We start from the raw sequence: 23,965 nt of genomic DNA, 5'->3' as shown, positions 1-23,965 counted from the left end.
GGAAACTAATATGGCTTCACAGAGGAAGAGATCATGCCAAAGTAACGTTGTCACACTCCCTCTGACATCAGCTGAGGCCTTACCCCTTGCTGAGTAGGTTAGCCTAAAATTTCTCCAGCATGATATCATTTGACTTAAACGGTTCTATGATTTCTACCAGCTGAAGAGTTCTCCCAAGCTCGGGCCCCTTTATTTTACAAGGTGATTTGTGCTTCAGCTGCATTTGTTCACCGTGAAGCAAACAATGGCTGTTCACAACTGATGAACAGAACTTCTCTAGAAGTTCTCTGCTACTCTGTTTTCCATAAGCACACCTGAAGTGTGGTTAGGATAGCTAACATGGTGATGCTCATGGTATCAAAATGATGAACTGGTAAAATTCAGCTGGCCATAGCTGCTACTGTGAGAAGGTCCTGATCTCCCTTCCATTTTATCCTCCCTTCTTCCTGCTGCTTACCTTGTGCTGGCTTTATTGTTAGGTTTGTCCATGAGCTGACTTAAATCACTTAAACAGAAGAAAACAAACCCTGCAAAAAACACCAGCTGGCTTTCTGCTATTTAAGAGCCAAATCTGCTTGCAGGAAGATCTAGCGAATGGCAAAGCCAGCACAAAGAAGGTGGCAAGACTACACTGGCAGAACAGGTGAGGACAGAGAAAGAAAGAAGGAGAGGCCCAGAAGCTCCCATGGACCTTCAGCCTACAGTCTGTGGCCATCACCCTTGCCAAAGAAGGTCAGTAAGTCTCTGAGAAGACAACACTACTTTGGGGCACCTGGATTTGTTTGAACTGTAGCCATAACCAAGAAATCATGAAGGTTAATGGCTCTTCACTTGTACAGAAAATAACAAAGACTGGGGGAGAACTCCTGAGTCCTGACTTGGTTTAGGTAGGCCTGGCGTGGAGGTGAACTTTAATTGCATTTTAACCACATCCTGTGCTGTGCAATAGGCACAGCTTTCTGGACAAGCCAAATGGACCTTTGGGCTACCTGGTACATAAAGGTCACCAGGCTGGCTGATACTGTTACTTGCTTCAGGAGTATGGTGAGAACTGCTTGGCTAACTTGCTCTCATCACACAAACGGAGAAGGAGATAAAATAAAGCTGGTGCAAAGGAGAGAGAGGACATACAGCAAATCAGCTCCTGTATTCTTCCTGAAAGCCCATTCCATGGCAAAAAAAAATATTGGGAAAACAACAGATAGCACACTAAGACATGCTACAGTAGGATTACTGCTGTGTTGAGACACAATCCAGCCTCAATATCTGTCTAATTCCATGACATACTCATCTTAGCAGACAAAACTACAAGAAAAAAGTAACCAAGTCTCATGATTAAGGGGTTAAATGGCTCTGAGGACTAGGGGAGCATTGATCCAGAGATGGAGCAGTCCTGCTCATCCCTATGTGGTAATCCATGTCCAGGTTATTGAGGGAAAAGAGTTCTCACTCATTTGTGAATGTTGGCTGCTGTTGGAAGCAGGATGGTAAGCTGGTACAGTAAAGCCAATGTTTCTATGTGGAGAAACCTCTTGACAGACAACTGTTTGTTCAGCTCAGTAAACTCAAGCTGGGGCTGAGGAAAGAGGTTGCCAGATTGCACAACACTACAGTTATATGTTGCTTCTGTCTTGTACCCAAATCCTGAGTGGGAGATCAGGCAGAAGGAGAGCAGAAACCTGAGACTGTCATCCTGCAAACAGTTGTGCTGTGAGGTTGTAAAAGTAACACAGGAAGATGAGGCCAAGCTCTGTCTTTGGCAATAAAAACTTTTAATGAGAAGGAGAATCCAAAAAGTTCATATCCCTCATGTGGTTGTAGAAAAGAGCACTCAAATCACAAAGAATATGTAATGGATGGGCCAGAAACGGCTTGATAGATGAAGAATTTGCAAGCTAAAGTCTTAAAGATGAAGTATTAAAAAATGTAGGTTTTTTTCCCCTGCCCTGTTCTCCCGTTCCATCCCCCCATCTCATAAAGGGCAATGACTAGGAAAAGGGTAAGAAATTGAACCTCTGTTCACATGCACATCCTAAAAACACCTCACAACCATTCTGACATCAGAAAACTGGCTAACCACTTTAATGAGGAGAATTTAAGAATTAAGGACGAAGCTTTATCTTCTGAATTCTACTTTAGAGAAGTCAGCAAAAGCAGGAATGGTTTAACTACAGTAAAGTCATTCCCAACGAGAGTAGTAATTTTTGACCTCACAATGTGAGAATCCCCAGTATCTTCTGTCACAAGCTCAGTTTACCCTGAGGTTTAGTCTTCTGAAGTATCCGAGCTGTTTTGGGTTCTTTCAAGAGCAGAAAAAATTATTGTTTGTAGGAGACTGCTGCCCAAGAACCTCACTTCTGTGCTCCATCAGAAAGCCCAAAGCTTTCTCAGAGGTATGAGTGTGGCTGGAGGACCTGGCTCCTGGCGTTGTTCTAAGGAAGCTCCTCCTGAAGGGACTTCTTCATAAGCTCTAAACTTGCCACTTCTGATAGGCCCCCTGCAGAAAACTGAAATGTGACCTCCCCTTCTTGGGGTTAAACCTCCACATGTAGACAGAGCCAAACTCTAACCCTCTTCCTTCCCTTCCTTCAACAGAGATGGAAAACAGTATATTGCTGAGACCTTCTTTATATCAGAAGTCTTACCAGTTTAAAGGTGTGCATCTGAAGTAACATAAACTGATGTAAACCTTTGTACGCCACTTCTAACCGAGTAGTATTAAAACCAGACTTAAATAGGCCTGTCTCTGAAGAGAGTGAAGTATTTTCCTGGTTTAACTAAAAGGGTTCAAAGTGATACAAGTTTGCTTTGTAGAAAAAACTTTGAATTACTAATGCAACTCTGGCCTGAAAGAAAGTGTGCAGGGAAAATAAGGGGCATGTTTTCATTAAAAGGCTAGTTTCTTAAAAATGTGTTTAACGTCCTGCTGACCCCAATGGAGGCTGAGGGTACTCTGAACCCACTTAATCGCATATGTCTAGCCGTGGCATGTAGATGCTGCAGTACAGTAATGACAAGCATGAAATCTAAATGACTGAGCTTTCCTATGGTTTGGTCAGTCCTGGCTTCTGAGTGGCCCAGAACCAGCTCTGACTGTCACTTCTGCTCCTATAACTGTGCAGTAAGAATGGAGGCAGCTGTAAAGCAAGATGCTTCACAGAAAATCTGCAACCACCTATCCAGGCTATTGCCATTCAGCTATTGCTTGAGTGTCATTAGTTAAATTGGCAGGGAAGGCACGCTTTCATGCTGAAATTAATTGTTAATGCCATGTTAAGATGACTCTCAAGGTTATAATGAAAACTTCGCCTATGAATATGAACTTCTATGAGCTTGACTCTCATCCATGCTTCAGTCTCTTTATAGTAGTCTGTCAAACCCTGCTGGGGTCGTGCCTCATGACAGTGGTGAAGATAGCCTTGGGAGCCTCAGGCATGTATACAGGTAGGCTCCTATGGTATTAGCAATGATATGGGCTGTCTTAAAAAAACAGAATAACTCTAAGGAAGCATATGACAAAAGTTAAGTCTCTACAACCTGGTTTGTCAGCACTCATCCTCTGCAAAGGAGGATACAGCAATTGTTTTCAGATTATATAAAAATTCACCAAAGTGAAGCCTGTGATGCAACTTTGGAAGGGGGAATAGTAATCAATGAAACAGCTATGTGCATCACTGCATGGATAGTAAGCTTGAGTGCTGGTGCACACAGGGAACCTGAGTGGCGCATAGGCTCTCTTGATATCAAGTGCCACAGCAGGTCTGTGTGGACATGCCTGTCCACATAAGTGACTTTCTTGTAGAAGAAGGTTTCTACTTACAAAGCAGCATTGTCATTCTGGAATAAAGTCACTTACCAACCACCAAATGACTATATGAGGGAATTAGGTTCAAGTCTTTACTACTAACACCCGTTATGTTCACTGTCTTACATGTGTAGACAATTCATAAACAACAAAAAAGACCGGACTGATTTTGCTTCAAGAATCCGAGTTATTGTCCCAGTAGTATATGGGCACAGTTGGGCAGGTTCCGCTTTTGCTTGGAGGATGTGACTGCAACATCAAAACAGAAGCGGCTGTATCACAGAAACATTACAAGTAGCTTTCAATGCTGTAACAGACAAAAGCAGCAGCAGATAGCTTGGTGTAAGTTATGTACCCAGCCCCTTGAGTTTATGGCTAGCTCAGGTTGCTGTCATGATGAGACATCTAGGGAAGAAAAAAACAGGGAAATACCAGGCTGACCAGTAGTGCAGGGTATTGGTTGTTCCAATTTTAAATTGGAACCTGTAAATGTGAGGCATTATAGCACAACAAAAGGTGTTACTAATCACTAGAATCTGGAAGTAAATGTAACAATTCTGAGTGGGGGACTGGTCAGATGGTGTGTACTGGTACACTGTACTATGTACTATGCAGTATAGCGCTCTCTTTCCAACATCTAACCACCAACTCTAGAAAACACCTTTCACCTTTGTGTGCCCTTTCTTTCTTTATATTTACCTTGTCTGTTTGGACATTAAACTCTTTGGGGCAGGGACTATAGCACAATAGAGCCTATAGATACTACTGTATTGCAAACACTAAAAATTAAATGGAACAGGAAGCTTGCCTCCCTTCTGTGAGGGCTAACGGTATCAGCTGCTGCAAAACTTTTAACTCCTAAGTTGTGCTTAGTTTTTGGTTTTAACACCCTTTACTATACAGGCATAACTGTTCTTTGCCTCCTTTCCCACACTCCCTCCCTACCACCCAGCGTACGCCATTGCATAGTAACTGTGCCTGTACAGCTGTTTTGTACAGAAAGGAAAATAAACTTATGTGGCATAACTGCATTTGCACAAAGGATTTTGCTGGTGTATCAGTTTAAAAAAAAAAAGATCATCCTACATCGTAAATGTCACATCGACACATCTGGAGAAAATGCAGGCACTGGGGCTCTGGTCCTAGTAGATAAATTGAGGAGACACTGATGACCAAGGTGCCGTGTTTTGAAGTGTGGTGACTTGTGATGTTTAAGCTCTAAATGTCTAGTGTTATGAATCTAATAACTCGATCAGCTGAGTTTGTTTTTCTTATCCTCCTTTAAAAGAAGCTTTCCAGCTCAACTCCAAAGTAAAAAAATAAGTTTTAGTTGATCAGCAGGTTTCTTTAAGCACTATGTTTGTGAAAGATTCACTCAACTAACCCCTCCTGTCGCTCACCTCCCACGCAAGTTTATGAGAGGTGATTAAGTTTTTCAAACAAAGGGGGAGGAGAATCCCTGATCCTGTTCCCCCTCCAACCTCTCTCCCCACAGAAAACAACCAAACTACTATCCTTACAGAGCAGCTTTGGGGTGGAAGACCTCCCCGTGCTCAGAGCTAGCACATAGTCTATGCCCATCGTAAGTGCTGTTTTGTAGATTTTAGTAGAATGTGAGTCATTCATAGCTGATGCACTCTTAACAGGGGACTGCATTTTCAGTTTCAGCTGTCAGACTGTTTTTATTGAGAAGTTGCTTATACGTGTCTTGCTACAAATCTGCAGGGTTCATACTACGCCCCTGTACTCTCTGGATGTGTGGCACACCAAGGGGCTGAGGCAAGTCAGAAGAAAAGCTGGAGGTAGATCTCTTTCATGCCTTTGGCAGGTTAAGAATCTTGCCTGTCCTCATTCCAACAGCAGTCAATAGTTTTATGGGCCAAACCAATACAGTGGTAGACGATGTGCCTCTGAACAGTTTAAACATTATCTGGCTTTTCCTCAGACTCCTGAAGGGGAAGAAACAAATCTGGCAGCTCATAAAGTCAGATACAGCCCAGTTGCTAAGGTAACCCAGCTGATAAGAACAGCATACCAATAGACAACAACAGGCACAACACTCACCTGCCTTTAGATTTCTCCCCCATCGAATGCAGAGCAGAATCAAAAGCAATAGGCAGGGTGGGGCTCTGCGGAGGAATAGCAATGCTCATCCTTCTAAGCTGCTCGTATGAGTGGGATAGGTCTGCCTTAGACACGCACAGAGTGAACCTGGAGCTTAATGGGTTTTATTGGGTCCCAACTCCAACAGGACAGGGAGCCCTTAGGGTGAGTCCAGCTGCACCTACCGCTGCTCTATGGCACTCTGCCTTTCACACCCATGCAGTCGTTTGGTTAGTATCTATACCGGGCAATGCTTGAGTAAAGGGGTAGTTATATTTGTACCCCAGAGTTTCAGTGCCAGCATCTGCTGTGGATTAGTGAACAAGCCTTTCAGTCCCAGAGAGCTAGTATAGAAAAAGACACTGGGAGCTGGAAATCCCAGGAACCTCCTCAGCAATGTTACTTCCCCTCACACGAAACATCCAGAATTGTATTAGTGAGTTTTAAGTGACTGAATCAAAAGTGAGGTAAATACCAGCATGTCATTACATTAATTAGGATGTTTCTAAGCCAACCTCTATGTGGTAAAAGTTAGGACAAAACCAACCCTGTTATAGTTAGATAATCCCGTAACTGCCTCTTGCAGGGATTCCTGTGTCCTCCTTTAAGTGACTGACAGGTTTCTGGTGAGATCTAACATGTCAGTTCCCATTTTCCTGCATGCTAACAAGCTGAGGTGGACATGGGTGTCTGAAAGAAAGGACATTTTTGACACCTAAATCAAGTTTTGTGGTGCAAACCTGCCCTGGTTGAAGTCGGCAGCAGAGCTCCCAAGGAAAGTCATGGGGGCAGAACTTCAGGATGGCTGCAGGGAAGCTTTCTGGTGGCTGTGGTTCCAGCAGGGCTGCAGCGCATGCCTCAGTCATGGCACGCTACGAATGCCTGCCAACACAATAACCCCTGCCTCTCCTTGTGCCTTGGGGAAGTACCTTTTATGAGATATCAAAATCCTAAAATGTTTGGTAACAAAACCCTCCCAGTCAGAGGTGTATGGAGAGTGAAATTTCCATTCTGCAGAAAAGCTGATTTCAGGCACCTCTCTTCATTGAAACTGCTACTATGTTAAAAAAAAAAGAAAAAATAGGAAAAAAAAAAGAAAACTCTAATTTTTTCCCCACTGAGTGAAAACCTTGCAGACTATCTGGGGGGGACCAAGATGGACTATTTAAAAAATTCAGAACTAAACATAAGCCAGATAGGCTGCCTGCTTACTAGAGTCCAAGTTAGGAGCTGACTACCAACAAACACTGTTGCTGCTTTGAATTAGCAGTTCCAGTGGGGAAAATTGTCCATTACACTGCTCTGCTGAACTCCCCTTCTGAGGTATTTTTAATATTTTTAAGTGCTGTCATAGCTAGATGACTATTGATGCCTGAGTTAGTTAGCTTAACCCTTGCCCGTTGTATTTAAAGGGGATGCAAGTCTGCCTTTGAATCATCCCAACACAATGACCTCTAGTTATGACAAATTTACAGAAAAGACTCCTGCATATTGTGTTGAGAAGATAGCTAAACATAATTTTTAAAATAAACTCTAGCCATTGATGAATAATATATGGGACCTTAATGAGTAACATAAAGATACTTTATGCCTCTTGCTTTGCTAGAAAAGTGTAAAATGGCCTTAGAGGAAGAGAATAAGACCTTCAACTTGAAATTCTTTGCTGTAAAAGGGAAAGTGCTTTACCAGTAAAATTAGTATTTTGAGAAACGATATTACATAAAAAGGTAGGAAAGATTAGTCAGCTGGTGGGTAGAGGTCATTATGTTGTCTGACAGGAAGTCCAGAGCTCTATTGATCGACCTCGTGAAAACAGAGTATTTGTGGATAGCAGCAAGCGAAAACATTGTTTTCTTTCTCAGCACCAAGTAATTGCATACTGCTTTTAAAAACAGACTCTATCTACAAGTAAACAGGTTTATGAGGCTGTGAGGTATCTTAAGTTCAGGAAGAATTCCTTTTACAATTTAAAATATCTGAGCTGGGAATAGAACATGTTTTGGAGCTCAGCCCAATGTTTTAGTCAGCAGCCCACAGGGCTTCCCTGGTAGCTGCTCCTCATTGCTATCTCCCCTGAAAATCACCTGCATGCAAACGGTTAAGCCAGTAGAAAGTCAAGGCTCTCTTCCCACCAGTGTAAACAGATAAGTACTTAGCTCTGGCACTGGACTATTGGTAAATCTTTTCATTACCCAAGCCATCAATCTTCCTTATCCATAAAATAGAAATAATGCCAGTGATTTTTAAAAAGCTCTTTTTAACAATACATCTATATTGATGTATATTTGCAGTTTAAGAGCCAAGTGTTATAATTTTCATGGTCTCTCTCAAATCGAAGTGGCAAGCCATGGTTGGTCAAAAGTCTCCGTGTTAACTACAGCAGTGTCGGTGAAGATAAGGACACTCAGGTGGAAAATAGATTTATGCTGACATAAAGAAGAAATGCTCTTGAAATCACTTAATGGCAAAAGCTCTAAATTGAAGGCTGTGAGATGGGGGAACACAGGTAGAAAGGTACATACTTTCTTTCTAGGGGGCCTAAGTATGCTGCCATTGAATGCAATAGCACCAATGCAGTTGACTTCAGGTCTGAAACATGGACTGTCTATATTTTTCGTAGTAATCTCAGTTTTCTCACCTTTATGGTGAGAATGGCTGTGAGCCATTTATAGGGTCCAGCTACTGTTCAGGAGCCATTACAACCCAACCAGAATAGCACTAGCTTGTGCCTGTAGAGCAAGTGAGGCTTGTTGGCGTTACAATTAAAGGACATGGGGTACTGATAGAAGTACACTGGCAAATTTATCAGTGGAAATCTAAAATGTTAGCAACCACCATCTGAACTGAATGCTTGAGTACACCTCAGGTCTTTTTGGCATGAAATACTTCACCAGCTCTTTAAGACATGCCACCCATGCTCGTGGCTTTAAGCAAAGCTGTGAGACTGCAAGTGAAAGTAGCTAAGCATGCAAATATAGCCTGTGTATAACACTTTAAATTGCTACACATATTTGCCAAGCAACTGTGTTAGGCCCAAATATCCATGGGCTTGGGTTCTGTTGCCCTCCAAACAACATAGGGATGGAAAGGACATGGGAGTACTAGTTACAGGACTGCTGTCACTGGATCCAGTGCACAACGTGCAGAAACCAAAGAAAACTCCTGGGTTTAAATTAAAAAAATACACCACCACCCACTCCCTATATTTTTTCTTATATTCTTTTCAGTCTAGGCTTCATTCTTAGAGAACATTTCCTTCTGAAAAATAAAAATTAACAACTCCCCTGATCTTCAAATAGTACTTTATGGAAAAGAAATCTCCAGTGATGCAACCGGTAGGGTATCTTCTCTGCTGTAAGATTAAGTGTATTTCTTAACTTGCTGAGAGTAGTGTGGGTAATAAAAATCAAAAGGAGACAAATGTCAGCCAGGCAAAAACATCAAAAGATTAATTTCTGTAACCCATCTCTCTATTACGTGAAAGGATCATGGCCCTTGTTGTGCTTGATGTTTGACTAGATGGTGAGACATGTACCTTTTGAATTTAAAGTGGTAAATCTTAAGAAAATAGAAAAACTTCCTCATTAATTCTGAGGCAGCACCACATCTGTAACAAATTTAAGGCATGTAAGGACAAAAAAGAACAAGGTGTTTTACAATGTACCAATATGCCACAGGAGCTGGGTATCACGTTAGCTTGCTGCTGACATAAATGCATGGAATGTTTTTGGGTGTGGTGCTTATTTACATCTCTCAAAAGAAATTGGTTACTGGGGCATTCAGCATATTACTGAAGTGGTTGGATTCCCCTTCTCCCTCTCCCTATCTATTTACAGTTCCCTTTCAAGTACAAAAAACATCTTCTGTAACCTCAACTTCCTGATTCAGCTGTTGTGATGTCAGTTATTTACGATAACAAAAGTGAGACAATGCCTGTGGTTTGCGTGGGACAAAGGCAACCTTGTTTCGGTAAAAAGGGACAATCCTAGTGTAAAAAGCACAGGAAAGCCTATGAAGCAGTGCTCTGAGGTGGTATTTCATTAGTCCCATCATCGCCATAATAGCAGGCTTGACACTGCATTATCTCAAAGGCCACTGACAGAGGGTTTTTTCCTTTCCATAGGACTGGACACTAATGTGAATGCAACTCTTGGAAAATTACCTCTTTGCAGGACAAGGCTTTGGAGATAGGTATCTTGGGAAACAAATGGATTGCTAGTGGGTAGAGAGGCAGTAAGTGTCAGGTCACAGATGTTTCAATACCAATTACGCATTCTGTGGTCACAAGCCAGTCACTCTGTACCTTTGCTTACCTGCCATGAAACTGGTTTAATCATATTTAACTGTCTGAGCCACAGATGTGGTGAAACCTGCAGAATGCCAGTAAAGTCTTGAGGTCACAGAGTAGCAAAAGGAAATGTGAAGCTATTAATACACAGCATGGTTAGTTATGAATGAAGTGTCAACTTTGGCGTACCCTAGAGAATGTCACTCACCAGCTATTCTTCCAATTGGCATTGCATGGTCCTCAGGAGGGGATACAGACACCATGATGTGGTTCATATAAGCTAACTCTTCTCGGTGGGACAGGTTGATTGGCTTTACCTCCCTGTGCAGCCCATCCTCAGACAACCTTGGTGGTTTGAAATCGGAGTGCCTGGGGTTCAGTATCAAAGGATGCATGATAGGGCTGGGCATCAGCTGGATGACCCTGGTGTTCTCCTGGCGAGGGCTGGAGGGCTTCTGGAGCACCTCAGAAGGAGGAGGGCAGTGGTTGTTTTCTATCGGGGACACTGAGAGAGGATAGGGCTCTTGGTGGTTGTTCTCTTGCTGATGCCTTGTCCCTGGCACCCTGTCAGCTGGGGAGAGGCGACGGATAGTGTTGTCCATAGGGGACTTCAGTGGCCGCTGATCAGGATCTGGTGATGGACGGTGGTTGTTGGTGATGGGTGATCTAGAACGATGCAACAGTTCAATGGTTGGGGGGTTGTGGTGGACTGTTTCTGTCGATGGTCTTGAAGGTCTCTGGACAAAACTATCTGTGGAGAAAAAAAAATAAATACAGATTGTCTATATTGTGATCAAGGTGTAGGATCTCACTGTCAAACTGCTAGCTGGGCTTACTGGGTACTGCTGTCAGTTTGGAAATATTTTATTTGCGTGACCTACAGATGCCCAGAAAAACACCTCACAAATGCAGGTAGTTATCACCACGCAGAATGAAATCAGTACCATGAAAACAATCTCCCTCCACCACCATGTAATGGTAGTTCCTGGGGAAACATGTTAAGAGAAATCCCATTTTGAGAAGCTGACTGGAACACACATGAAGAAAGTAAGATCTGATTCAGCTGTACTAAATGTGTTTCTGTGCAAATGCTTTGAAACTTATCTCCTGCCGTTCATGTCTCTACATGTGGTTCCTGTTATTGTACCATGATGAGCACTGTAAGGTAGAGGGCAGAGATAAAAAGGGAAAATATTGGGTAGTAAGTTTTAGATGGTAGAGGCTTGGGTCAAGGTAGAGAATATCTTAGTCTGAAATATGGACTGGGTTATCTAAAAAAACTCATTGGTAGGAAGCTCTTTGTGAAACACTAGCTAAATTTTATCCCTGCCTTGATTTTAAGAGCATGTAACATCTTCATAAGGATATTTTCACCTTGTTTTGTTTAGTCTGTGTTGTCTACTGATGGGTTGTCCCATATAAGCACTTATATTTCTTCAGCAGAAGGACTTCTAGCATCATTTTTGGATGAGCATACTTCCCCAGCTGCGATCCTTAACAGTAGGGGGGAGATAAATCACCACTCTAGGTCAGTGTCTTTACGTACTAACAATCCTCTCACAAAATGAAATGCTTGACATAACCAGTGCAAACTTTCAGCTTAGCTAAGGCCATGAATTTTGACTTGGGAAATTACTGACAAAGAGGAAAATACCACCAGAGCACAGGGACTAACAGGTTTTTATCTGAAAAACAAAGATCAAATTTCAGTGCCGTTTGTTGAAAGCCTTGGATGATAAGAGAAGGAAACTGCTGGGTACACGTCAACAACTGAAACAAGTAGCTGCCTATTTGTGGCTGCCTGTTTGTTCACTCCATTTGCTCTGATCCTTTTTAATGATTCTCTTGCTCTCTTGTCAAGGCAGTGATACTTGCTGAAGACCCTGCTGAGGTGAAGACCCAGGGGCTCCCACTACCCTGGAACCCAGGCAGGCATCAGGAAAAGGATCAGCACTTACCCAGGGAAAAGGCCTGAACAGGAAAACTCTAGTCCTGAGAAAATGTAGTGCCAGGCAGTGACATAGCACCAACCCTTTTGCCTACTCAATGGGCTAAAGTCTACAGGAAAACCTGAAATTTTAGGCAGAAACTACATGGCTCCACAACACTTATTTCACACACTTGTGGTCCCAGACAAGAAAAATGCATTCGTAGAGCTATTTAAGGTACTCACAATGAAACACCTGGAGGACATGAAACTCCAGAACTATATATTGTTCTTGTTTAAATCCAAACAGCTTTAAATACAATGTGGCCAGCTAATATGGGATGGCCCAAATGATGTGAAGATCAAAGAAGAATTAATTTACAACTGTACCTACCTCTGTGGCTGTCTTTTCTTAAAGTCTCTTTTCTTTGCCACAATAGAAAGAAAACCAATCCCCCAATTTTACTCAGCATCCTATCTTCTACAGACTATCCACCCCCATCAGTGTACATTCAAATGCACTGTGCTCATTCTTGGCCTGTAAATACAGACCAGAATATTGTATTGTTTGTCCTACTTATTTAAAGTGCCTTGGCTGAGGGGAGCAGCTATCTTGAAAGCAGAAAGGAATGCCTTGCTGTGCTTTCCACCAAGCTCTCTGCGAATATTATTTGGCTCTGACAAGCTCCAAACAGAAGCAGACCTATCTGTCTGCTCCCAAACCATGGTGATCCTGAACCAGGACGGGGTGAAGAGAAGGTAGGGACCAAGGAACTCTTTAAAAAGCAGCAAGAGGAAAAAACGCATATGGATACACGGTAGTGTTCACTTTCTTGCAAGATCTTTCTCTTTCAATACTTAAGAATCCCCTCATGGCCGAAGTTGCTGTTTACCATAAACCAATTCAAACTCAGCTCCAGGCAGTTCCACCGCCACGAATGACCCTGAACAGAATAAAGTTCTCATCACATTCATTCCTTGGCACATCTGATGACTGTAAGTTGAGCACATATGGTGTACTGTTTCCTGCAGGAACATACAGATTCACTCATCAGCCTGGCTCTTCATTCTGAGTGACCAACACCCTTTTCTTGAAGGGAAAGCTTTGAAAGGGAATTCAGCTCCCAGGAAAACTGCTGACCTATGTGATCCATTTAGGGATGGGTGGGGCTGCACTCACTCTGGGAGTGAGCAATTGCTGGTGTGACAACCCCAAAGATTGGCACTCCTTGCTTACCCATAAAAGAAGTGCAGGGAATGACAGTGTAAGCTTCCTGTATGGCATCCCATCAAATGACTCGGTGCTGAGTCAGAAGGACCACCGGAGACGTAGGTAATTCACTCTCCCTTGCTCATCCCTCTAGAGGGACCGAGACTGATGGCCACAGGGCAGATTCCAAGCCAATGTCAATGCATCTTGGAGATATCCTGAACCACTGTCAACTGATTTTGAACAGTCAAACCCACTTCACTTAAGCTAGTAAAAAGCCACCGGATGTAAATGTTGGTCTCATCTGATTCTGGATTAACGAACTTAAAATGAAAGCACTTAGAAACAGGATCATAAGTATATAACCTATTAGGAAATGGGCAAAAGAGTCAGTAGAAGAAAATGGAAAAAGATCACTGGAGTAAGAAGGGATTCTAAAAAAGATCCATCACCTATGAAGTTTAACCACTCAAAATTGTGCCAAAGTAACACTTGACCCCTTTGTTACAGCTTGTGAGTTAGGCAGGGTTAAGTTCTACTTCTCACTTTCCTTCTCCTTTTTTTACTAAGGTGCATTCTGCTCAGGGAAAATGGTAAACTTAATTGTGCTAGTTTCTCCCAAGTGACAGGAAGAAGAAAGAAGGAATGTCAAAATACATAAATAAATAAATTCACCTGCCTATAAATTCTTGGCATAAAGATTTTCTGATTGCTCACTCGTGGCAGGCAAGCTGTAGTTTCTTTTACTTGTTTTGAAGTCCCTCTCACAGCAAAACAAGAACTAATTTTTGTCATTATAAAGAAAAGTTTTAAGTAATAGCAGAGAGTTCTCTAAGCAAATACAGTGATACTATCAGCAGCCAGAGTATTGTGAGGAAGAAATCAAGAGTTGTTTCTTAATCATCCTGTGCTCTGACAGAAGTTGGACTAGATTGCAAAGGACTTACGTTTTAAGTGACACACATGAAAGGCCAACTCAACATCCCTGTGAAATTCTCTCTAGAGTGAAAGTTGCTCCATATCTTTAATGTAGGGGGTGTCTAAGAGGGCACCTAGTATTTCTCTTTGAAATTTAGAAAGGGAACACTTGTGGGTGAATGCCAAGCTTCAGGAAAAAACTGAGATTTTTATAATGGTCTCTTCAAAGTGCCTATCAATACACTAGGTAACTGTGTCTAGCACAACTCTGTCAATTCCACCTCAGCCTGACCTGCAGCACCCTCTTCTAATCTAAAATATTTACGTAACTGTGTGGAAACACTTTGGAGCATCCTTATCCCATCTGCTGCTGTCCTGCTCTTGGCTTAGTCTTAAGAGTTTTGCTGGTGTCATTTGATTCTGGCTTGCTCAGGCTGACCATGGGCAACTTGTACAGGTCTGACAGTACACCTGAATCTTCTCTTGCAATCCCACATTGAATCTTGAAATAATTCGTGCATCTCTTCTCCAGTTAGCAGAGACTAGGGCAATATCCTAACTCACTTCTGTTCTCTTCTCCTGTTTACTTTAAAAAGGAGTAACACTACTTTTTCCTAGATTTTTTTTTTTTTTAATGAAAAAGTGAATTCTGCCTGATGCTTTCATGGCAAGGACCTTTTAAAAGGCTTAGGCTTTATATTTTTCTGTTATTGGAGAAAACCAATAAGTACTTCAGTGTGTATATTTTTAAAGAAAATAAATCCTCAATCTTCCATTGAAGGAAGCACACTTACATTTTGATCTGTACTAATAATGAGAAGAAGAAGCCCAAATCTGCAATTCCACAAACATATATATTCTTTCTTTACCACCTCTGACAGGCATGGTATATGTGGACGCTACTAGAAGGCTAACTAATAACCTAAGCAAGTAATTCTGAAAGTAAAAATGAGAGAAAACCTGCAGAAAAAAACTTCTTTCAACATGAATTGCTCAATCAGCTCAAAAGCTGAGCAACAAGATGGGCTTAGTGCTAGGAACTCTGGCATGATGCGATGACAGATTGTCAGTTGAAGTGACTTTGAGTTAAGATGTTCCTCTCTGAGGCTGCCTTCTCCCTTGCTCTGCAAACAATTGCATCTAGTTGCATCACCAGGATACTAGAAGTCCACGAATCATCTTTGTCTACCTAATTGGGAGTGAGGAAAAATGCATCAATGGGGTCAATAAAGCTTTCTGGTATTTTTTTAATCTGCAACTGGCATAGCTTTTAAGCAGGCTTTGGAAACAGGACAAAATAATAGAAGATAAATGGAGAATGGACAGTTGACTCCCTAGACCAGTTGATTGTTCTAAAGCTGTGGAGACAAAGGGAGGAGAGTAGCTTTATTTAAGTAACTTTGGAGCAAGAAAATGACATAATTCCTTACAGCCTTACCCTACTTGCCTCTATAATGGCAGCTCTCATAAGAATGAGACAGAGTTACCTTCATCATGATTCTGGTGCAATATGACCTCTGGCTGAGCATGGATAGAGTTCCCAGGGTGGAAGAAAGGTGTGAAGAGCATACGAGCTTTCCTTTGCTTCAGGATATGCTGAAGGAGTTCATACAAAACATCACCTAAAAGACAAACAGCAGGAAAAAGGAAATGAAAACCTACATACTGCTTAGAAGACACATTTAGCCATCTGATGCATGAACTCATGGCTCCTGGGTGCTATTTTCCGACCCAAAAATGCCTGCAGTGAAATCCTACATTTCACTGTTTTCCAAGGTTCTTCCCTGAACGGAAAAAAAGAAAAAGAAAAGCTGCATATCACGCCTCTGTGTATGACTGTGGAAATATGGGAGAATGACAAGATGTGGCTTTTATTACCCCAATACAGAATTTTTTTCAGGCTACATGACTGCCCATCCAAGAGCTCCAAACCTTTACAAGCAGTAGTTAGTTCAGTGTCCCACCTTCTCTCATCACAGTCTCAGTGTTTTAGATAGACAACTTAGGACGCAGAATTTTTAAATGTAGAGCCTATGATTTCTGCAGTGAGTTGCTGGCAGCAAAGATGGTGCTCTTCTTTAATTACTGAACAACTTAGGCTTTATGGGGGGAGGAGACAGACGATGCTGTAAAGCCTCTGCATGCAACACTGGTGTCTCAAGGCCAGAGGCAGCGTGCTACTAAGACATTCCATTCTACGAAATCCACAGGAGAAAGAACTCTCACTTTGAGAAGTTACTTTGGGAGAGACTCAAAGACTTAAAAATAATTGAGAGATTTAACTACCCTGAACACCCTTGCTGTGGTGACAACTCCTGGAGACACTCGAGTGCTATAGGTACCTTAGGAGCTTCCGTATGTCACTCTTGGTGTCATAGGTTGGACTCCTGAAAAGCCCAAATGGGATCACAAAGCTAGTTTTTTCTAGCTACTAGAATCTGTATGGAGCTCACTGCAACAGGGAATATTAGACCACAGATATGATGCAGACTAAGGAACAAAATGCAGCGGACTTGGGTGCTCTGTATGGGTGAATACAGTCTGTTAGTTACTATTGTATCACTCTTCCACAGAAACGTCTGCAGCGAATTGCACTGCACCAAGCTGACGTGTTCTTCTGTGAATTGATCCAGATGCTTGTTTCTTTTTGGGGTGCAGGCAGGCTGTTCCTCACTCCCCCCACCATTCCCTCAGTGGAACTTATCACCACAATATCTAGGAGACCAATGGACTAACTGCTTATTTTGTGTCTTTTTACGTATTACATCTTGTACTGATGCCCTTCCTCCAACAACACCTACATGAAACACTTAGGTACTTGCATTTTATCTGATATAATGTTGCACATTTCAAAGTGAAAATGTACAACACAGGGTAGGAAGTCTCTGGACTTTTAATTCTGCTTGCTCTCTTCTGTTTGTCACTGCTCATATTACAGAGGAACAGGTTGCAGCAATAACATATTATCTGAAAAGGAACTTAGTAAAGTTTCACTTAGGACACCTTGGGTTTTCTGGGAGAGCTTTCTCAGGTGTGTGGGGTTTTTTTAGTAGTTGTTTCTATGAGATTGTAAACTGTGCACCATTTGTCCCTTGTCTCTATAAGCTGCCAATGCTCTATTAGTGGGCAAGTTTAGTGTCTTAGCATAAAACAGTTAAAGCCATCCTGCTTTCCATAGTTCAGCTTCCTTTATTTTTAGCATCTGGGCTGTTTTTACTGTCTCAGCAGTGACTTTAGGGCATTTTTAAAAGGTGATTGGAATACCTGAAAATCTAATTAAAAACAAAGCTTTGAGAATCCAGTTACCTTTTCCATGTTTAGTACATGAAAGGCTAAAAAGTGATTTTACCACATAATTTGCATCTTTGAATGCAATAGTGGCATAATCATAACTAGTGCTGTAACACTCCAAGCATAAGGTAGCAAATTTGTACCTCTTTTGACTTGGCCTGACAGACTAGTGAACATGTCCATAAAGCTGGCTGTCTTTTTTTCACCTAACAAAACAGTTACACTTCTGCACCACCCAGATGCAGTAATGCTACTAAGATGAAAAGCATTTTTCACTCTCTCCATCCTCCACTGCCTCCCTTCCCTGTCCAGCTCTAAACAGGAGAATAGCTGTGGGGCTGTGAGCCCACTTTATTGCTAGGACCACTGGGGGGAGTGGATGCGGTTCTTCTCTTTAACCATGAGGGGAAAGGATACAGCTTTTATGTAGCTACACTCTTGAAAAACTTAATGCCTCCATGGCAAACATTATTTCATAGTTCTTAAATTTCACGTATAGTTAATTTCTTGGAAATGTTGAGGTAATGTCCCTCTACCTACAGTCATCTAAATTTTTAGGGACTGACTCAGATATCCTCTAAAAGTTTTATTATCAGTGGGGAATACCTGGAGAGAAGGAGGAGAGAAAAAGCGAGGGAGGAGGCCTTTAGTTTGGTTATTGCATTCCAAATTTAGGCAAATAAGAGCTTAACCTTCTGCACAGAGTGAGGATTTGCAAGCCAGAGGCTCTTCTCTGGGAATGCTCTATTTCCAGCCTACAAACATTTAAATCCTACTCATTTCAAGTGCCCACACAAGGGGAAGAGCAGGGGCATAACCTGTAGACAGCAAGGCATTGGGATGATAAGGGGAGTTGCAGACAAGATACATAAAGGTGTCCCTTACAGTCCTTGCCCACATCCCCACTTTCAATACTCCTTTTGCCTTATGCAGGGATAATTTTTTAATGAAATTATTCAAAGTGGTGTACCAGAATTTTAAAAAAGACATTTCTAGGCATCAGTTTTCACTACTGTATTACACTGGCAATAGACATTGATGTTTGGCATCTCCTTCCATACAAAATTAGTTCTGGATTTGAAGCACATGCTTAAAAAACTTCCTATACACTAAACATAAGCCACAGTTTGTGAGGCAGATTCTGCAGGAGGATGGTTGTTGGGGGTGCATTCAAGGGAGTTGCCAAGCAGTTTGATGCAGAATTAGTGCCATGGCTTGCTTATCTGCTGGATCCAAGCAGCACTAGCTGTACTTCTGCACCTAGTGAGCCTTGCACTGGAAGCCTCCTCACAGCAATTCTGTCACCGCTTGGTCCAAACTCTTTGATCGCCTATGGTGACTGAATTACGAGCCTTTCTATTTAACAGGAGTACCTTGTATGGTCACAAAAGAAAAGCTCACAACTCATATTTAGTTAAACATCCCTGACAAAGGAGGGCAGAGGCTTGCTCTGACTGTAAAACTGGAGCACAGACCGCAGGGGATATAAATACAGGCAGGCAACATACACATTTCTAAATCTTCTTTGTGAATAAATGAAGACATAATTTGAGCAATAGGCAGACTGATTCACACACCTGTCTGTGCTGTGCCTTGGGCTGGACTCCAGCACGTGAGAGAGTATGGTAAAGTAAAGCAAAGCCCACAGGGGCTGTTAAATAGAGGAAAGGTCCCCCTAGGGAGGAGTTTTGCAGTCACTTTTAGCCGCACATCAGCCAAGCCCACTGTGAGGCAAAATGCTAATATGGGCTTCTTTAAGAGGCTGGAGCACTTGATTAACTTGCTGCTGTAGTTGGGTCTCTGAAAAGATAAGCCTTTACAGGGAAGAGCTGGAAGTCACAAAGTGCTGCCAGAGAAGCTTGCTTTCTGGGAGTCCTGCAGGGAGTTTTAACTAGAAACAGGTTGGATGTTTGGGTTTGGATTCGCATTCAAATCTTCCCACAACTCAGGTGCATCAGGATTTCATTCCCCCCTTGTCCTTTTTGTCCTTGTCTCATACAAATGCCTCTGTCCTCCCTCTCCTCCCTTTGTCCACTCCACCCCAACAAATGTGACCGTTTCCTCCTCTGACCCTCTCCAGATTTCATTGCAGCTTCCTCTCTCTTTTCAATAATCCTCACCTGAATGAGGAGACCTGTATCGAAAGTCCTCTTTGGTCAGGAGCAGCAGAGCCTTGCCGTTCATCTCAAAAGTGTTGCTCTCAATCGGCCTCAAGGAAAACTCCTTCTCCGCCCACTTGAGCCACTGTGCCACATCATCCCTGCTCCAGTAAACTGGCTGCAAACCTGTGGCAGGAAGAGACCACGACTGTGTTACCAAATTGAGACAAGGCATGAGAATATAGGCAAACATCAGTGAATCCCCCTTTCTCCCCAAACCATCATGTGCAAAGTCTCAGGGGAAGGTGTAGTAGAGGAATGTCACGTTGACGCAGAATTACTCTAAGCACTGGACTGTGAAATACTTCATTAGTTTAGGCACCTTGGTTTATCTGTGACATGTTGAGAAACAAGAACTGCCTCAGCATACTGAAAAAAGCTTCTAGGCCATTATTTCATTCCAGGTTTCCACTGGGAAATGGGATTTTCCTCCAGCTGCTCCTTCTGAGGTGCAGAGTAGGCATGAGGCAAAGTCCTTGGCCCCATCCATCTTCGGTGCATATCCTTTCATAGAAGAGAGGCGTGGTCTCTCTTCATGCCCCTTGTAAAGTGATCACCGATCAAGAATAATGAAAAGTAGTCAGATGCAGGAGGGCTATGGCTATACTTCCCTCTAGGTGGCTGGGGTCTGTAAAGAGGGGCTGCTTAATACAGCCTCCACAGCAGTGTGTCTGTAAGTGGTTATCAGTGTGGGTATGGTTGAGAAAGGTGTATTCAGACTGGCCCACCACTCCTGCAGATGCCGTTACACTAGCAGATGCCATTCCCACACTGGAGAGGAAAATAAGCACTGAGGCTGTGGCACCTTTAGCACTGCTTTAGCTTGTGTTTCCTGTATAGCGATAAAACATTACCAATGTAACTCTGTCCACATAAGAGTGGTATGCCATTTTATAGTACAATAGCAGATATGTTCGGTTTGGGCACAGATTTTCCAGGCCTCCAAGGAGAATCTGGCAATCCCTTTCTCCCAGCCAGCTCATACAGCATATACAGCCTAGACTACTGTGTTTACTCACAGGGGCCCAATCAAGTTACCATGAAAGTCAAAGACCTTTTGCCTGCTACCTTTATTGGGCCCAGGCAGAGAGGCTTGGGAGGTGTGACAATTCAGTATCTGTTTTACAGACAAATTTAAAACAGCTTCCTTCCCCTGGCGAAAAGGCAGCATGGTGAAGAGCTGTTTATACACAGGTAGAGAGATTATCTCCAATCCACTGGGAGATAAAAGCTTTCTTTCCTTTTCCCCCTTGCGAGGTGACTCATTCTTTGACTTGCTACAATGTGTTGCGTAGAAATGAAAGCTTCACACTGTGCATAGGAACATAAAATTTGCTGTATCTGATCAGATCTCTGGTACACAGCCTCTGGCAGGGGCTAATACCTTATGCTTCAGAGGAAGACGAACCTCCCTTCCTCATATTGCACCTGGCTGATTGTATGCTACGCATGGGAAGAAATTTCCTTCCTGGCACACCATTCTCCGAGATCTGATTACCCTCCTTCTACCAAGCACTAAAAGAAACCTGGGAGAGTTGTACCACTCTGGTTTTTTTTGGTTTTTACTTCTTTAACAGATAGGCAACCCTTTTTTCTGTTTTAGCAAGAGGTCACGTGCAGTGAACTGCATTCTGCTGCTATGCCAGATTCCCAGACAGCAGCTTTGGAAAGTCCCAGAGCCACAGCTGCATACAGAACTGAATCTCAGTCGGAAAAGGAATTGAGATCGAGCCTGAGAATGGGTCAGAGCTGACCTAAGGAAGGGATGTCTGCGTGACAGCAGCAAGAATTTCCATTGGCTTTCAACTGCCCCTGTAGCACAGTATTATGTGCCACACAGAAACAAGAAGTAACATTTATTTATTTATGAAGGACTTAAATTCTCTTTCCCATATTGAATTAGGGTCTGATTACTGGGGTCAGAGTTTTCTGTAGGACCTTTCTTTTTGAAGGGACTGGGGTGAGGTGTAGATCTGCTCAGAGACATGGTGACTGCCATCTAAGATGCCAGAGTGAGGTTCATATTTTGCTGAATACGGGGCTATTCCTGCAGAAAACACTCCAGACCCCAGGCTGCTTCTGGGCAGCATGCACATTGACTGCAGCTAAAAGAGAAAGAAGTCAGATGTGATGCAGCCAGACCACAACATATGAAAGTGTTTAAAAGACCATCTGAGGAGTGCTTGAAATGCTCATGTGTGGTTTCTTTTGCCTCCCCTTTTGCCATGCCATACAAGTAATAAATTGCCCAAAGGAGCACTGTCATGTGGAAAGCTAACTGGACTCCTGATATGCACTTCACAAGATGAGGCATGAAACAAAACAAAACATCACTGGGAAAATCAGACCGACATGGACAGAGCTATATGATAACTTCACATGAGGGGCACGCTCCCTTATAGATAACCGTGTAATAAATAAATCACTCCCTGTACAAACATAGATCAATGTTTCCCATGTGCTGGTGGCAGTGTATTTTTGCCTTCCATTCAACTAATACAAAAGTACCATATCTAAAGAGAGGTTTAGATTGATCCACGCTAGACCCAGAACAGCCAAATAAGCTGCACAGACTGGGACAAGCCACATGTGCTGTGCTGGCAACTCTGAAATGGGCCCAACGCTTCACACTGCAAATCAGTTCTCTGCTGGGTTTCAGCAGCATCTCCGAAGCTTGTGAGAAAAGCCCCAAAGTAGTATGACCTAGGACCACTTGGCTTCTAGTTACTGAGAATCAGCAAACAGCCTTTCTAATTCAGTTTGGCTATTGCTAAAGTAAGCAGGTGGACATGCCACTTCTCTCCACCCATGGGGTGATACCATAATTAAATACTCACATTGTGTTTGGAAGATATAAAGTGCCATAAAATAAGTTAACTGCTTTTCCGTAGATGGATTGCCTCTTCTCTCATTTCCTTCCCTTCCTGTCCTGCCACTTTCCTGGGAAGTTAGCTTCTCCAAAAAACCCCTCTTTAGTTGCCTGCCTCCACTGCATGCCCATTTGCTTTGTGAGGCTGAACCAGTTCAGTCACAGGAGGCTTTTCTGAGGGTGCAGACCAGTGTTTCTGAAAGTGGTTCAGAAGCAGTCGTTCAAAAAATAATTCTTTCATGTGCAGTACAGCATTTACTAAACTTGTATCCCACCTTCTTTGCCCTTTCTTAAAAAGAAGCAGTTGGTTTTGTGAAAACAAGGGCATGAGAGGGTTGGCTTTGCAGCTGAAGGGATTTTACAGCACAGCATACATAGCTATCAGTAGGTCCTGAAAATGCTTTCCTATACTCTCCATGAAAGAAAAACTAATCCTGCTTATACAATTTTTCTTTTTTTGGATGCTGTTTCTTTTTTTCCCCTCTCCATCTTCTCTTTTATTGTCATGCCCACGGTGGAGGAAAATGGGCTCTTTTTATCTCTCCAGTTTTATTCTCTGTGAAAGCTAACAGCGTTGTCTTCAACTAACAAAGATATTTACCAAGCAGAATAAAGTGAGGAAAATGAGTGCTGTGTTACAAAATGAGGACAAAGTTTTGCCTGCTGAACTGACTGTTGAAATCAGTGGGAAGGCTTTGCTGCTTTCAGTAGGTGTGGATCAAACACAGGGGATGCTGCCTTTCTCCCAGTCTGCTCTCTCAGTGGCCAGAGCGGCCACAGACTTCAGAGGGTGAATTTTGACCCAGGAGTTGGACTTGGCTCTGCTCTCATCTCTGCCATTGCTCTGCTGGCTGAAATCTGGCAAGCATTCCCAACTTTGGTCTCCCTATCTGCGTAGTGTAAAGATAAACAACAACAAAAACTTCTTGAACTCAATAGCTGAAAGCAAAGACAAAGCCATGTAAACCACCAGAGTCTGGCTCTGCGAGATCCAGCGTATTCTCTAGTCTGCCTTCTGTCAGCTTCCAAGCACCACCTCCAGCAGAGTAAAATACAATAATTTATAGACCAACGTTTATAATCCAACAGCTTCATATGCATTAAACAGGGAGCAAAATTTGTGCTCACCTTTCTAATGCCACAGGCTAGTGCACTGGTGTCTTAATAGATTATCTCCTTCTGTTGCTTATTCCTCACCTGAAGTCCTGCTTCTAACACCTGTTACACTAGCTGCCTTATAAATGGTGAGAGTGTTCAGTTCTCATGCTCTAGGGCACATGCTGATAACCATCTGGACTGCAGAAGAAATCCACTCTCTGTTCCTTTCTATTCTTGTGCAGCAAAACCAAGTACAATGAAGAGGGGACGATGGGGTAATTTACATCTCTTCTTCAA

At 42.6% G+C, this 23,965-nt stretch overlaps 1 protein-coding gene across 4 annotated transcripts in view; it reads right to left on the bottom strand.

The window, feature by feature from the left end:
- ETV6 (ets variant 6) overlaps positions 1-23,965 on the bottom strand; it is a 137,522-nt gene that overhangs the window by 13,295 nt on the left and 100,262 nt on the right. For all 4 annotated transcript variants that reach the window (XM_010575295.1, XM_010575297.1, XM_010575298.1 and 1 more), the window contains 3 exons: positions 19,663-19,827; positions 15,739-15,873; positions 10,405-10,947 (listed from right to left, as the gene is read on the bottom strand). In XM_010575295.1, the coding sequence (XP_010573597.1) occupies positions 10,405-10,947; positions 15,739-15,873; positions 19,663-19,827 (843 nt within the window). The remainder of the gene's footprint in view (positions 1-10,404; positions 10,948-15,738; positions 15,874-19,662; positions 19,828-23,965) is intronic.

Source organism: Haliaeetus leucocephalus, unplaced genomic scaffold, assembly GCF_000737465.1.
Source record: "Haliaeetus leucocephalus isolate CR32 unplaced genomic scaffold, Haliaeetus_leucocephalus-4.0 Scaffold473, whole genome shotgun sequence".
Lineage (NCBI taxonomy): Eukaryota > Metazoa > Chordata > Aves > Accipitriformes > Accipitridae > Haliaeetus > Haliaeetus leucocephalus.
The sequence above is the reverse complement of the archived record's forward strand: the minus strand, read 5'-3'. Positions and strand labels throughout refer to the sequence as shown.